Source organism: Rhodnius prolixus, unplaced genomic scaffold (genome assembly GCF_049639745.1).
Source record: "Rhodnius prolixus isolate KJV_2025 unplaced genomic scaffold, Rpr scaffold_10, whole genome shotgun sequence".
NCBI lineage: Eukaryota > Metazoa > Arthropoda > Insecta > Hemiptera > Reduviidae > Rhodnius > Rhodnius prolixus.
In genome coordinates this window covers 20,468,775-20,485,176 of record NW_027411615.1, presented here as the reverse complement: position 1 = coordinate 20,485,176, position 16,402 = coordinate 20,468,775, and the positions used below count along the sequence as shown (strand labels likewise).

The 16,402-nt window shown below is 29.8% G+C and overlaps 1 protein-coding gene across 1 annotated transcript; it reads right to left on the bottom strand.

Moving 5' to 3' along the window:
- Positions 1 to 4,514: 4,514 nt before the first annotated feature.
- On the bottom strand, positions 4,515 to 15,025 carry Stip1 (Stress-induced phosphoprotein 1). The gene is made up of 12 exons (XM_074133865.1): positions 14,698 to 15,025; positions 14,292 to 14,501; positions 14,017 to 14,164; positions 13,634 to 13,769; positions 12,501 to 12,687; positions 12,180 to 12,306; positions 11,903 to 12,045; positions 10,822 to 10,999; positions 9,928 to 10,089; positions 8,573 to 8,676; positions 6,962 to 7,125; positions 4,515 to 4,664 (listed from the first exon to the last, which is right to left on the bottom strand). The coding sequence occupies exons 1-12, from the start codon at positions 14,704 to 14,706 to the stop codon at positions 4,592 to 4,594; spliced, it is 1,641 nt and encodes a 546-aa protein (XP_073989966.1). The 5' UTR covers positions 14,707 to 15,025; the 3' UTR covers positions 4,515 to 4,591.
- Positions 15,026 to 16,402: the final 1,377 nt, after the last annotated feature.

Here is a 16,402-nt window from a genome sequence, read left to right as displayed (position 1 = left end):
CATATAAGATGACAATGCCCTGTGAGAAAATTCCTCAGCTTCATTTACGCCACTCTTTTACGGAAAAGGGAAACAAGCTTTATTTTAATAAAATTAAATTCTAATATGTAAACAAATTTTTTACTGAGGAGTTTGGAAATGAAACATCTGTCGAAATATACTTATTTATTGAAAAAATGATTTATACATGGAATAAATCTCGTTAATTACTAACTTAATTTATAATTAGAAGGTGTTCAGTGATTACATAGGTAAAATAATCTTATTTAAAAAATGCATAAACAAAAAAATTTTAACAATTGAAGCATTTTAGACTTTAAACGAATATGAAATAAATACAATTAGTGAAAAGTGTAAAAATCTATTCACTTTTGTAAAACAATGTTTGTAATTTAGAAATTAATATTTAATGTGCACTTAAAACAAAACAAAAAATTTGTTCGGTGAAAATTATAGTTGGGATAAATAATTTCGCAGTCACTTTTATTAGTTTTTTTTTATAAGGTATGCAAATTTTTTGCCTTTGAATCTGGAATTTTATTTCTAACAAATGAAATTATGAGCTGGATTAATATGGTATTTTACCTACATTATATTTATATTAACCATATTTTATCTCTTATTTACTTTGCCCACTAACGAAGCAGACTGACAAAATTAATATAATATAATAAAATAATTTCATTACAAAAATAAAACTAGACAGCATATTTTTTTCATTTGAAATAATCTATTCTTACGTCAGTTTGTTTATGTGGTGGCATGAATAAGGATGGATGGTAGAGTAAGGAAATTGGGAAACATTTTGTTATTTTAAAAAGTATTTGAAGTGATGGTACTTTTTTTAAACAAATATTCATATAAAAATAAATGAACATTTCATCAAAATAAATTTTTTAAAAAAATGTGAAGTCCAAAAAATTGAACTTAAAAAAAATAAGCTAGTAAATCTTAAGTAAAAAAATCTTTCACTTTGCTGAATTTTTCTTACTGAAATTCTCAAATACATAATTGTCAAATTTTTAGCAAACTTTTAATTTATTTTTTCTCTCACTCATTACTACCAATATTTAACTTGTATAGTGACTCTTATTTAAGCAAAACTAGCTCTAGAAGACCAGCTAATCGATTTTTTGGGACAATATTCAAACGAATATGATAAGTCTTCATCAGAGTTTTCAGTTTGAAGAAACTAGCTCGCGTTGTGAATGAGAAATTAATGAATAATGATAGAAACCATCCAAGGAATTCGCACTTTTGATCAAGCAATTTTCTGCAAACTCTAAATTTTAGTAGTAAGTTTAATTGCTTTTAATAAACCCATTAAATCCGTACAATTCATAGGAATGGCAGATTAGTGAAAAGTCAAAATAACTCCTACCCAAAAACCTAACTAAAATCTATTTCCACAGAAAAAAAAAAAAAAATTGCATTAAAGGTGATGTGCTTTGAAACGTAATTGCAATAGTTTTCTCAAGAAAAGCGTTGCTTTGGTTAGTAAGAAGATGGCAGGCAGCAAACGTTTGAAGAGCGCTTAAGAAAATGCTCTTCAGTTCTCATAATTTTCTTTAACTTTAAACTCAGAGCTAAAAAGCAACACACATGATTCTCGTTAATATTAAAAGAAGGGGGTAATACTTTGGACTAATAGACACCCCTAACGCACAGAATGTTGCTCTAAAATGTATTTACTACAAATTTGTATACATCCAGTCGGAAAGAGAGCATTTTCAAAAAGAACATCTTACTAAAGGGTCCTTAAAAAATATATCTCCAATTAATACAAAATGTAGGAAATTTACGACGAATGCAATAATTCCTCTTGCCAGTAGTAAGAGCAGTAAAAGAAGGAAAATTGCATGTACTCTCATTTTGGTATTAAAATTAAGAGCCCTTATTGCCTCATGTTAACTTTTCTAAACCTGATATTTTTTCTACGATCTGGTCAATAAACAGCTCTCGCACAAATAACACAGTCAAATACAACTTTCCATCTTTAAAGTAGATGTTTGAACCTGAATGAAAACTAAGCTTTATGTTTCCAAAAATATGTGCCTGAAGTTGGAACTAGCTTCACCTTGATGAGTGACTCCTTGTCCGATCATAAATTATACTTCTTTTCAAATAGAGAGAAATAAACAGATATACTTGAAAAATGTTATGTACAAGAAGTAATTACTTCTAACTGAGAAAAGAAAACTGACATTACTGTGAAAATTAAATAAATGAAAAAAAAATTCGAACTGGTTTATTAGGAATCATTTAAATTTGATTTTGGTAATAAAATATTATGTTCACCTATCTTCCTTATCAATCACCCTATATTCGTAGAAAAAATTCATCGTTAAATTCGGCATTGTTTTATATATGTACAGCTAAAAGGCCTTAATGATTACATTAAAAAAATTATCTATGTTACTTAACCAGCATGTTTTGATTATCATCGTTCTCGTAAAACAATTGTTTCACAGATAAATGCTAAGATCATTAACTCAAAAATATAATAAAAGCCTTGAAGTTTGGTAAGTAAACCAAAAAATGTGTGGTAACTTCTTCAATTGTACAATAGTGTTAAATCCTATATTTTGGCAAACACGAAAAATATTTAAATGATATTTCAATATTTATCAATACTTCAACAAGATCTAAAAAAAAATTAATTGTAATCCTATCTGCGCCATTGTATCCTATCAAGAGTACTTGGCAGCCATTGTACCACTGTTTGTCTAATCGAGATAATAGATACCTAACTCAACAAAAACTTATTAGAAGTTAGAAGTTAGAAATAGGTCGAACTTATTAGAAATAATCACAGTATAGTACAGAGTGCAAAAAATCTAAAAGCAGCTGAAAAGTCGTAGAAAAAAAAAACAATTTGAGTTAGAAAGTTGAGTAACGTTACAAGCGTACTAAATGACCTTACTTATAGCAGATTTCTGAGAACCAAAGTGCCAAGTGACTGCTTTTTGTAATGCTAATTGTTCTAAGTAGATAAGTATTTTATGTTATGAAAAAGGTACAACAAATTGAGCATATTTTTTACTTGCCGAAATACTATCTTATATCTAATTTTGAGGCTTGCTAAATGTTAACAATAATCTGAACCAATTAATGTTGTAAAATTACTTCGTAAGTAAAAAAATTTATGTGTACTCATAATTATGTTATCAACGTTCTTATTCTTCTCAACGTGAGAAAATATTAATAAATATTTATTAAAAACAGTGACATTTTAATAATAAATCTTAGCAAAAAAATATCCGCCCTACTAAGCATCAATTGCTTATAACATGTCACCAAAATATATCAAAATTTTCTTGATTTGAATTTGCTTTCAAGTTAAAATAGAATTAATCAATCGTTATCAAATAGCTACTAATGTGTGCATATTTATTAAAACTGTCCGGTAGGGTAGTTGTATATAAGGGTTGATCACCAAAAAGTAAAATATAGTTATAATAGCCAAATTTACCCAATTCTATCATTTTATTTTCAGATTTTAGAAAACTGCTAGAAAATATTAAATAAAACAAATTCAGGGTTAAATAAGTTTAAGAGAAATATTTTTGTTGTCCTTATTGTCATTTAAAAAACAAAAATTGGAAATATTAATTTCCTTTAAGGCAAAAAGTTCCATAGATAATACTTTCTTTTAAATTTAATTGCCTTCTAAAATTTTACGTTTAAACCTACTTTCAGCTATTACTCTACTGGCCTTCTGAATTTTCAAACCCTTCACAATAGCTTTTACTAGAGGAACTGCATGTGATAAGTGAATAGAAGAATCTAACACAAAGTTGGCTCTGCATTTAAAAAGTAAAACTGATGGTTCACTAATTTACGGCCTGTAGAGTTATTTCTTTCAATAAAGATTTCCTAATCCATACATCATGTATCAAGTAAAGTAAGTAAACTAATTGCCTATTTTGTCCGATAGGGCTTAACGTCCAACTACCCTGTTTATTTATTCAACTTCCCCAATTCATCGAGTATATATGTATACGACAGTTTTTTAGGTGTCAGTAATTGCTTAGATCTGGTCCAAATTAAAAATTAATTTCCATTACTTATTCGATTCAGTCAGTTGACAAAATAGTTGGATATTTCTCTGACTGAAAACAATTAATCAAAATGGGTTTTAAAAAGTAGATATTAATGTGATCGTTCAAAACTCGGGAGAAATAGATAACAAGAGTATGTATTTGCAATAAACTACAGTATAATTTTTGAAATAATTCATGATCTTAGCTATTTTCAATTTTTTCCAAAACTAATTTAACTGCGCAAACAATGAAGAAAAAAATGGCCACACAAAGAAACTCAAACATGTGCACACATATTATAAATGAAATTAAACTTTTAATTTGTACTTAATCTGAGATATACATAAAAAAAAAAAAAAAAAAAAATTAAGAAAAATAAACTGACAATTTATTATTGAATTTCAGAAAGAAACTTAAATCAAGGAATATCAAAAAGGTAAAAAAAAAACTAAGGGTAGTGAACTCAAAAAATATATATAAAATGTATATTATTTAATGATAAGAAATAAAATTGAAAAGGAATGAAAGTATTGAAGAGCACTTTACATCTAATGAATTGCAATTAGACCAGATTCAATAAGTTTTTGTATTTTTGCTGCAATGTCCGGATTCTTGAGATGGCTGAAAAAAAAAATATATACATATATAACATTGCAAAACTAAAAAGTTAAAGAAATAAAATAAATGAGTACTTAATGAAGCTATGTTATGGTTGAGCGATTATCTGTACTATTCGTTTTCAGATTAGTAGTACATTCCTCCAATTAAGCTATGTTTTTTAAAAATAATACAAAAAATGTTTTTGTCCTATATTATTTTTATCCTATACTGCTGCCAATTTATTTTTCTCTATCTGCGTAACTTTTCTTTTTCTAAATGGTTTTGTGTTTTTATTATTTAGTTTTGGAAGTTGAGTTAATTTTCATTTTATTGGAATATGAGCACATTATCTCTAACACATTGTCCATGATTTTAGTAGTATAGTTGAGCTGAAAAAATTTGCAAAGCCTTATTTTAAAGGCCTGATTTTAAAAGTTGTATATTAACAGCAAATTTAAACTGAAATTCAATGTCATTTATTGTTTCAAGGACTTAACAGTATACTTTGAATCGCTTTTAATTAGTCAGCAATTTAGTTTAGCGGATTCAATCACTAAAAGCACGAAATGCTCTTAAAATAACATTGATTTTATTATGATAGTTAGTGAGATCTCTATAATTAAAAAACACAAAAGTTTTTTCAGTTCATTTTTTTCTCCTGAATGGTGATCACAAGTGATCTATTTACACAACAGTACATCAGAATAAACCAATTTGAGTGTTATGCGACAAGAAACTCTCTCCAAGAAGAGTTCTGAAAAGACATTGGGAAACCACAGCGTAACTTGTGGTGTAACCTCCAAGACGAAGATTGTAGGTAAGTTTAACTGGAAAAGATCTGAAGCTTCTTCTGCCTGAGAAAGAAAAAGTTATGAAAGCTCATGGGTTATTCACGGCGCCTTGACGACACAGAGGCGCCAATAAAGGTTGGCCTTGAACAAGATACAGCTTCTATAGAGAGAGGGTGGAAATTTAATACACAACTCAGACAACGTACTTCGTTCCTATTATCATTCCGGAAGATTTGGAAGCCTCAGTAATTATCAACTGTTACAGAATATTTACTTTACTAAACTCTCAGAACTCTCCTTAGACCCTCAGGCCTCTCAGGTGTCTACATATTTAATAAGTCTCATGTCTCGAGTTGTTTATTCTGTGCAAATAGCTTGTGACTGAAAATCAGGGGGAAAACAAATTATGGGCAAGAGATCATAGTAGACACTAAATAAAAACCTCCATGACATGCCTAAAGAATATGTTTCTAAGATATAGCAAAGAACTTCTGTTGACTTAATACCAACAATTGTTTCAGTTTTTTCATAGAATTGAAATCATTAATGACAAAGTATTCCTATCGGAAACACAGTACTGGGATTTAGATTAAGTTAATTTTAGAATATCTTTAGAGTTGTTGCTTCTTTAATTATTGGCAGGTAAATTTCAAGTCTGCCTGCAGATTTGCGGTAAAAATAGGGTTTATCCCTTAATGATAAAATATCGATTTTTACTACTATTATACGAGGTTTAAATAGTAATTATAAAAAGGAAACGATACAGGCTAATTAGTATTTACGTTTTCAAGAACTTTAAGATGGGTAGGGATAGAAGCAGTGACAACTTGGGCACTGCTAAATTTTAAAAGTTCCCAGCTCCCGAAGTTTGAAAATATAAACATATTTTGCAAACTTTGGATCCCCCCTAAATTTTATATTCAACCATAATTAGTGAATGAATATATTACCTTCTTCTTTTAATAAAAAAGGACTTTTTAAAGTAAGCTTAAAAGTAAATCTAAGACTCTTTCAACAAATGTTAAGTCATAACTAGGTATTACAGAACACTTTTTATGTAGAGGTGACCAAGGAAAACACAGGTTAAACCAACAGGAAATTGTGACTCAGTATTTTTTTCTTTTTGAATCGAAAAAAGAAATATTCATAAATATTAATATTAATAAATATTCTCTTATTTATATAACATAATATTAATAAATATTCTCTTTTGAATAGGTTAGAGGTATAATGACGTATTTTGAAATTAATTGTAATCAATTTTTAGACATCGAGATATATGTGTCCCGCAAGTACACTTTATTATGTTGTTTTAAGGATCATTCATGTATATATATATCTAAATCTGACTCTTGTGAAAATCGAATTGTGTGCGTTACTGCATGGAATATTGTTTCATTACTACTACCGCACTACAGCAGATCAAAGTTCGGGATATATGCACGCCCTTAAGCGGTGAATGTGTTAAATAAATTTTGTAAATATTTTCATCAGATCAATCATATTAAATTAAATGGTTAAACTTACTCCTGCAAGGCTTTTGGATCATTTTGCATTTGTTCAAGGATAAGGCGCATTGCTGGATCGCAGAGAATGGATTGAACTTCAGGATCTGCCATTGCTCTCTTTCTTACTTCTTCAGGGTTGGAGTTGACGACAATAGAACATTGTTTGTATCCTTCTAATGCTTCCTGTAATAAACAGTGTGTGTGTAAAATTGGCACTATTCTTCTAGGCGAAATTTTTATAATAATACTATTCCGTATAAAAAACATGATTTAAAAATCTCTTACGAACACTGTAAATTACTTTTTCGCACTTCATATTCTGAAGTTCTAATTATATACATTTAAATATATATATATATGCATATATTTAAACTTACATTTGTTTTTAAATATTCTCTTCTGAATAGGTTAGAGGTACGAGTATAAAGACGTATTTTGAAATTAATTGTAATCAATTTTTAGTAAAAGGATTTCAAACACAATATACTCGTATATACCTTTCAAATAATAAAAACTGCTCTAAAATGAACTTAAGGGGTAATTAATTCTATCCCCAACTCCTTAACAAAAAACAGTCCTAACATAAATTTTCTTGGAAAATGAAGAGAAAAAAAGTTATTTATCTAAACGAATATTCGTTTAAAATAAATAAATGTTTGAAATGAGTTTTATTTTTTTTTTTTTTTTACCATTCAAATGAACGTGTATGACACAGGATCTGGACTCATAAAGGCCCTAATCCAACTCAGACAAAAGGCAAACTTAAATTATAACCTTAACGTCGAGGTGCTCTCATTAATTCAAAACCTGTAGGTCCTCTTAATGTATTGTCTCGAATTAATCAGGAACTAATCCCTAAACTGACTCTTCTAATAAATCTCTCTTCTGATAAATATATATATATATTATTTATTTATATTATATACACTCGTAAATATATATATTTATATTATATATGTTACATATTTCGTCCGTTCAAAATATTCTCTATCTGGTTTTCTTAAATCTCAGGCAGTCACATAAGAAATGTGGCACTGTTTCTCTTACAGCTTCAAATCCCAAATTGCTAACACTGCGCCTGTATAGGTACCCTTATGATGAACACTTGCTCTGTAACTGTGGAATGGCCAGTAATAAGCCCTACCATAATTAAAAAATCAATTTTTCTCCAATTACCTGATAAGCTGAGATTACATACTAGTCTATTTTCGAAAAAAAATCTCGTTTCCTGTGAACGACTTTTACGCAGCCAAAGTAAAACCCCCCTATTGTCATCTATTCTCCCAAAACACCAGGAAATAATTAGCTCCAGAAAATTGTTTCAAAAAAAGCGATTGTTTATAACATTTAGTAGTAGAATTTTAATAAATATTGCTAGAAGTCATTTTAGAAAAAATGTATAAATGAAAACTCAGAAACATATTCTTAAGTTTCACACCCGCTAATTCTAACAACGCTTTTACATGAGCAATAAAAGTTACGTAAAATTCATTTGGCGTCACAAGTGTGATGTTCTGAAGGAGGATTTTCAAAAGGATTCCTAAAGATATAGTTCTGTGACTACCTCTTTAAAACTAATGTTCACGAAATTGATGAATATATTCATCTTTCCAACAAATGTTTTACTTACTGCGTTAGTTGGGTCTATATCAAGAGCTCTCTGATAGGCCGAAATGGCTTTACTGGGTTGTTGCATACCTTGCAAAATTTTTCCTTTTCTTATCCATCCTTTAACTGAAAATGAAAATATGATTTACTTTTTTTAATCATCCATTTCCAAAATATTCATTTAATTCATTTGTTCAATCAAGCCTAGTGCTCCAGTTCTATTTAACAAACTGCTGCTTAGTTTGAGAGACTGCATTATTACAACTCGCCAATCTATCAGTTAACTACTACAGCTCTGCTCTAAGACAAAAGTATCTTGGGTATTAACCCAACGTGTGACTTCTGGGCATATGACTGCGAAACTAAAACAATCATAGATACGTACATATGTCTATAAAAACAAAGACGTTGGGGATTTCCTAATAATCAGAAGTTTTTTCTTTTTTCTTAACTGAATAATAATTAATAATAAACAAACAAATAACAATTGACTACAGACGAAAGAGTATATGGATAAATAAGAGTTTACCAATAATTCCAAATAGGTGTAAATGTCAAATAATGTTAGTGCGTGTTATATGAGGTGAGTACAGAGGCGACTTATACATAGCTTATAGATAACCGTTCACTACTGAGTGATCGTCGCTTAATGCTACTTTTACTTATGTTATTTAGCAAGATGCCATGAGGTATCAACCTATTACATGCAATAACGATGAGATCAAATGTGAGTAGTATATTACATGATTCGCAGAGTGGCGGTTGTAAGGCGACTACAGCCAAAATTAATACGAGAGAATCTAAGTTATATGTAAATATCTTAGAAGGTTATCACTCATAGCAGTACACTCATTCTGCCGTAACAGCTGGCACTATCGTACATGACAATTTAGCCGACATGGACCATCTTTCAATCGTTGGAGGTATCTCTCTGTGGATAGCTAGGGCAGCCTTTATATAATCCTTGATGTCCGAATCCCCTGGCCATCTATACGAAAATCACTTGTGTACCGCTTTTGTGCAGAATGTGTAGCATGATTTGTAAGTCCTAACAGACAACTCAGAGCATAAATGCCTCAGGCCATATCGAGATTCTAGATCTATGAGTCAATCTCTTGAAAAAGTGCAACCTTTTTTTTTTAAATACTAAGTGAATGTTTCTTCATTGCACAAATGGGTCTCACAGATGTGCAAGAAAATTACACTGAGTGTAATACTTACTGGGGAAAGAGAGAATCAATATTCCTTCCAATCAGGAAATTATAATTTAATTACTTGGAGGAAAAGAGAAAAAGTTGAAATTTAAATTAATTTAATTCAATTTTTGTGTTTTTCTTCAAGCGAACACTAAATTAAATAGCCTGTGTTTATGCTTACTGAATTTAGGATCCAACTGAAGGCAAGTATCGCAGTCTTTCAGTCCAAGATCAAAAGCAGCTAACTTAGTATAACAAGCAGCACGGTTACTGTAATACTTAGCATCATCTGGGTTTCGTTTAATTGCTTCTGTATAAAATTTCACAGCTTCAGCGTAATCTCCTGTAAAAAATCAATTAATTCAATAATTGACATGCACAACCTGTAAAACTTTGCTTGGGATATGATCTCTGCAAGGGCTATTATTTTTATTTACTTATTATGACTTTTTTTTAAGGTCGCTGTAAAAGGGGGGGGTTTCTATTAAAGTTGACGTAAGGGGGTTATTACTAACACCTTAGCCATGTGATCATATTACTGATAGCTAAGTCACCAATTTCCGAATTCACTAAAAAATATATAAAGTTAGATAATTTTGTAATATTTTCGATGTTAGGATTAAAATAAGAATAAATAAATATAAATCTAAAACAAATGTCACAATGTTGGTGAGTAACCTGTTCACTACAATCAAAAAGGCCGAGCAGTCCCACTAACTGTCGTCATGTTTTCAACCATTAGTATTTCTCTCTAGATATCTCATAAAGTTTTACTTTAACTATAGTAAATTTTTAAGTCTTATTTTACTAATTTTTTCCAAACTTTGCAATTTTATGAACTTATTGTAAATGACTACATTAAAATGTATGTTTATTGTAAAACTTATTTATAATTTTAAAGACACTTGGGGTCCAAGATTCATTTAAAGTGAATTCTCAGATTCGATTATTTGCATGATGCAATATTTAAGTGTTAGGAATCATAGAAAAAATATAGATTCTCAAACAGGTCACATTTCAATTAGAAATATAATAACATCAAAAGCTTAAAGACACAATTTTCCTTTTGGCTTACCGTTTTTAAAAAGTTCATTTCCTTTTTCCTTTGCTTCTTCTGCTTTAGCTGGATCAATGTAAGCCTTTTTTTCTTCATCTTTAATTCTTTTTTCAACTTCAGAGAGTAAAGCTTTAACTTCAGGTGTTCTATGTTCTGACATGGACTTTTCATAATACGTTTTTGCTTTTTTCCAATCCTAAAAATATAAACACGTTAATTTTTACTACTTTCTTTGATGAAGTGAATTTTAATTTATAAGCACAAAATTCATTAATATCATCTAATAGTAATTACATAGGAATACGCAGTAAAATTGACAATAAATTTTATTCAAATCACAATAAAGAGAAGAGGTTTCTTAGAAACGGTTCACAGTTACAATTGAATGGGCTATAATTTATAAGAACCAAGGATTGTGAATGGGTCTTACAAAAATTCATTCCAAAATTCTAATTAGAAATAAAACTGAGAAATCAACAGAAAGATAAAACGGGAAATAAACAAGTCGATGCAAATCTGACTTCACAAGATTTTAATGAAGCATTCAATAAGATATGGTGTATAAAGAAAATAAAACTCAATCAGCAAGAGTATGATAACGTATATGAAGACAAAATCTCTACACCAAACGGATTAATCTAGCTCTAATGATGAATGTAAGCCCAAAACCGTTAGGGATACAATAAATATGTATACAACGACGTATGAAATAAAAGATAGAAAGATATGAAGATAAATTATTTTAGATTTTTTGAAAGTGACACCTAATATCTTCGAACAAATGAAGAAACGCACGTTTTTGTAGTTTGAGTCTACAAAGATGCCATTGGAAAAAAAATATCTGAAGATAAGTATAAAAGTTAAGAATTAAAATTAAAAGAGCATAAACTTCATGTCCATCTCAGAAAATTGGTCAAGACTTAACATTTACAGAGTGAAGGAATCCGAAATTCGAGTTGCTTGAACCGATCTAGGTATTGATAAATTTGTCAATAGACAAATTTAATATTCCTAGTTCAATGGATAGAAAAAATCCTTACGAAATGTTCTCTCCATATTCATGGCTACATTTACTGCAAAAATATTAAAAAAAAAGTACCTCTAACTTTTTATAGGCATTTCCAATTCTAGTAAAAGCTTTAGCAATTAATTTAAAATCTGCCCTATTCTCTCTTCCAATATCAATTCCTTTTTCACACTCCGCTATGCACTTTTGATATTCTTTTTGTTCAAAGTATACAGCTGAAACATATTTCAAATATTCTTAACTTCACACCAACACGTACTTAGCCACACAAGAAGTTTTGGTAGAATTTTTTTTATTTTATTGTTACTTAAGTACTGTATAATTACTTAGCAATTTCAGCAAACCTTACCGGCAATATTATTATAAAAGGTTATGTCTGTAGGAACAATACTTATGGCCTTATTGTAATGATTTAAAGCCGCTTCAAAATCTTTTTTCTTGTATGCCTCATTACCTAAATCTTTTTCTTTCTTAGCCTGAAATAAAAAAAAAATTGAACTTGTGTTAACTGTATTGCAAATTTAAAAAAGAAACTTATTCTTGGTCACTTTTTAAAAGCACTGAATCCATCACAAACAAAAATAAAATTTAAGTAACTAAAATACTCGTTAATATAATTGTGTAAGCATACGTAGACTTCTTAATGAAATCAATGATTATGCATGCTTACTTCTATTTGTTCTGGAGTTAAATTTTCTTCAGATTTTCCTGCTTTTGGTGGTGATGTCTCACTCTTTTTTTGTGGAGAAGTTGGAGGATCAACATCCATTTTGTCATCGTCTCCACCAACACTATCTAAATCAATTCCCAACAAGACACCCATTGTTGTTACAAGTCTTTTGTCTGACATCATAAGGCTGTAGAAATATATTGTATTCAAATATTAACTAAATATTTAATTAAGCATGACATGATTAATAAATATCCCATAGAATAATATTGGAGCACTGCAGCACTAAATGAATCAAATTAATTACAGGTAACTTTTTTCATAAGATTTAGGATGCTAGCAACATATAACTTCTAAATTATTTATTTAATATATTTGATAAAGTACGAAGAAGCTTGATTTGGTTATAGAACAATATAGATGACCTTTCTGAGAGCAGAACACAGCGATCATTTCTTCCAGGAAGGAAGACCCCTAAACACGTGACACCATTATTCATCATACTTCAATTAAAAATACGAAGTAAAAATTGAAAATTATTTTCGTTTCTTGCCAGAAGAAAGGGGAGTTTCGGTAATTGATTGGATGACAAATAATTTACCAACTATAAGAGTCACTAGAAAACGAAGTGCCCATGGATTTCAATTATAATATAAACGTCACTATTTTGTGAAGGCAGCCATCTCCCTCTTTTCTGGGGACACTGACATTACTTAGGGCTTCCAATGGTAAAAGTATCATTTACCCCATCAAATTCAACGTAAATGGATTACTGTCCATTAGAATTTACTTTCTCCGCATCAGAGTCTTGTAATTTTTAAATACTACAAAAAGTTACTATAAATTGAAAATATTATAAGGTGTAGGAAACTAAATCCGCTGTCAGAGGAGGGAATACTTCAATGCACTATATACAATATTAGTCGTTATCGAATAAAACTACAGTCATTTCATAATTTTGGCTCAATTTTAATTTGACTATAACTATTAAGGGTATAAAACGAAAATATATACGAAATACAAATCTGTATTACTTTTTCTGTTTTGGATACAAAGGAAAGTTCCAATTGTGCTCTCAATTTCATGTTTCCTGCTAAATAGAAGGGAGGAGAAAGAATAAATAAGTTGCTTACCTTAGATCCTTGGGATTATTTTGAATTTGTTGTAATAATTGAAGATATGTTGGGTCATTGAGGTATTCCCTAGTTCTAGGATCGGCTCTAAGTTTTGTATATATATCCGGAGCACAGAATGGGTTACTGAAACCACCTAGAAATATAAACAAAAAGGACCTGAGGTTGCTGCTATTCATAAATTGCCAAATCAGCAGAAAACACCTCTCAACATACCAAATGATTATTTTATTAGAATATGATGTGATCCAATAAACCATATACAATTTCCCATTAAAAAAAATTTGAATATAATTACTTCCAAACAAAACTGTAGTTTTACCATCAAATCACCAAAAGTACACTGGTATTTAAATATAAGTAATAATAAATTTAAAAATTACCATCTTTATTTAACTGTGCCTTTACTTCCATCAACCCATCTTTTAATTGTGAATTATTAGGATCATGCTTAAGTCCTTCTTCGTAAGCATCAATTGCTTCTTTCGTCCTTCCTAAATACGCAAGAGCGCTTCCTTTTCTAGAATAGCCCTAGAGATAGAAAAATGGGTAAAGCAAGGATGAAAATTATAAAATAAAATCCACAAGAATTATTTTAATAAAATAAAAATAATTACACACAAACTGTACGTATTGGGCAAAATTTTACTTAACTAACCTTTCCCCAATCAGGCTTCAATTTTACCGTTTCTTCAGCGTCTTCAAGGGCCTTAAGATATTCGTGAGCTTTCGCATAAGCAGCTGATCTATTGCTAAAGAGAACATGATTTTTTGGATCTAGTTTAATGGCGTTTGTATAACAGTTAATTGCTTCAGTAAACTTGCCCTCCGAAAGAGCTGCATTGCCTTTTTCTTTTAATGCTGAAACCTAAAATAAAAAAAAACACTATGCCAAACATCGAGAATGAAGATGTACGATAAATCCAAGGTTACAATTGGATTACCATGTGATTGAGTGAAATTCTAAATCTTTATTTTTAAAAACTTTTTAAAAATAAAGATAATAACTCAATACAACCCAAATTTTTTACTTAATTTAAAATCTATTTATTAATAATACTCACTTGATCCATTTAGCCGGTAGATTCTGACTCAAAATTCTGGAACCTTCTACTTATGGCTTGCACTTTACATAGGAAATCAGGCTTGTAATGACTATGACTTTCTGATCAGTACCATTAGTTAAAAAGTTCCAGACTGTTCCAGGATGTATTTTTTAAACAAACATGAATCAATCTCCAAAATTAAAAATTAGAATCGCGACTCTTTTATGCAGCAAAAAATCATAAATGAAAGTAATTGTTTGCAAACATTTGTTTAAATTTTAATACGCCTATTAAAACAATTGTTTATAACAATTACAATTGAACGTCCTTAAATGTTTTATACGATAAGAATTGTCTGAAAGACCCTTTTTATAAAGTTAAAATATTTTTTTTGTAAATAGAAATTTTTTGGTGGCTCCACCCTGAAAGAAAAATTATTCTACGTTGACCTGGTTTAATTAAATTCAAGCTGAAATACACATGTTTTAACTAGTTTTTTTTTTTATTTATTTTTTTTTCCACTATGGCCTGTAATGTTATGTTATATTAAAGAATATTCCTGAATGATGATCAACGGGCTTACGACGGTTTGTCTCTCCTGCTTTCTGACTGCGCACTAACACCATTCAAAAAATAAATACGATAATCCACTTACACTTCAAAAATCACGTTAAAGTGGACCGATAAAGCGTAATGTTGGTAGAATACTCATAAAGAGGCCTCAGTCCCCACTGAAATGATTAGTTTTTCGTTCAATATGACCAATCTAATTCTATTTTAACACATACATAATACTAAATATTCCGTTTTTATAATTAATAATGACTTCATTATCAGCCATATAATATTTAGTTATATTTAAGCATTGATAGAATAATAAGTTTGAATAATATCTATCGTAGGGAAGTACAATTTGTTGAATATATTTTCATCTTTTTGATAAGAAAATTGCGTTTTTCTGCATGATTTGTAACTACCAAATTTAAATGAACTTATGCAATCACAAATAGAAACAACTTTCGGTTTAAATAATTTGTAACTTTATGCAATAATATCTCTAATATTCAATGAACTTATACACATTTTTTTTTTAAATATATGATAAATAAAAAATCATTCCCGTTCACTAGGAGTTGGTTATTCTAAACTTGCCGATTTCCTTTCAGGAGAAGCTTGGTAGTTACCAGGATAATAAAACATTTATGGAAGGGCAATGGAATGGGACTCCCGATAGCAGTTATCTCTTACTACCGGTCCCACTTCTCTCTGGTCAGAAATATCATCACCTGGGGATGTTGAAAAGCGCTGATTTATCAAGTTTTCGCTGTTTCACCCAGAACCAATGGAGTTTAACTACTTGTACTGTACATTTTTGTAAGAACAAAATCTTTCAATAGTCTATAGTTTCGGGAGTGTGTGACGGTACCAAACAACGAGGAGATAGGTATTAACGAAATTGGTGGATTGATGCTCAGTCTACGCTTTTTCATTCACTAGCCATACTATTTACGGGCGTTAGTAACATTAATACGTTATTTATTTCATTGACCACACCTTCCACTGTTGCTGTGTTCTTGCACAACAAAGTTGAACAACACTAATTTTATTTAATAAAGTGTCTTCTTTCGCTAAAATTCAAGGTTGTAGAAAATTTTTCACAATAATAAAGATTGTGGAAAGAGAAAGTCGCGTGGAGGTTCATATCTCAATGTTTTGAACATTA

Coding starts and splice junctions, on each gene's coding strand:
- Stip1 (XM_074133865.1), bottom strand. Junction 10,090..10,821: donor AAATGAACTTTTTAAAAACG/GTAAGCCAAAAG, acceptor GATTTTTTACAG/GAGATTACGCTGAAGCTGTG. Junction 7,126..8,572: donor ATATAGACCCAACTAACGCA/GTAAGTAAAACA, acceptor TGTTTATTACAG/GAAGCATTAGAAGGATACAA.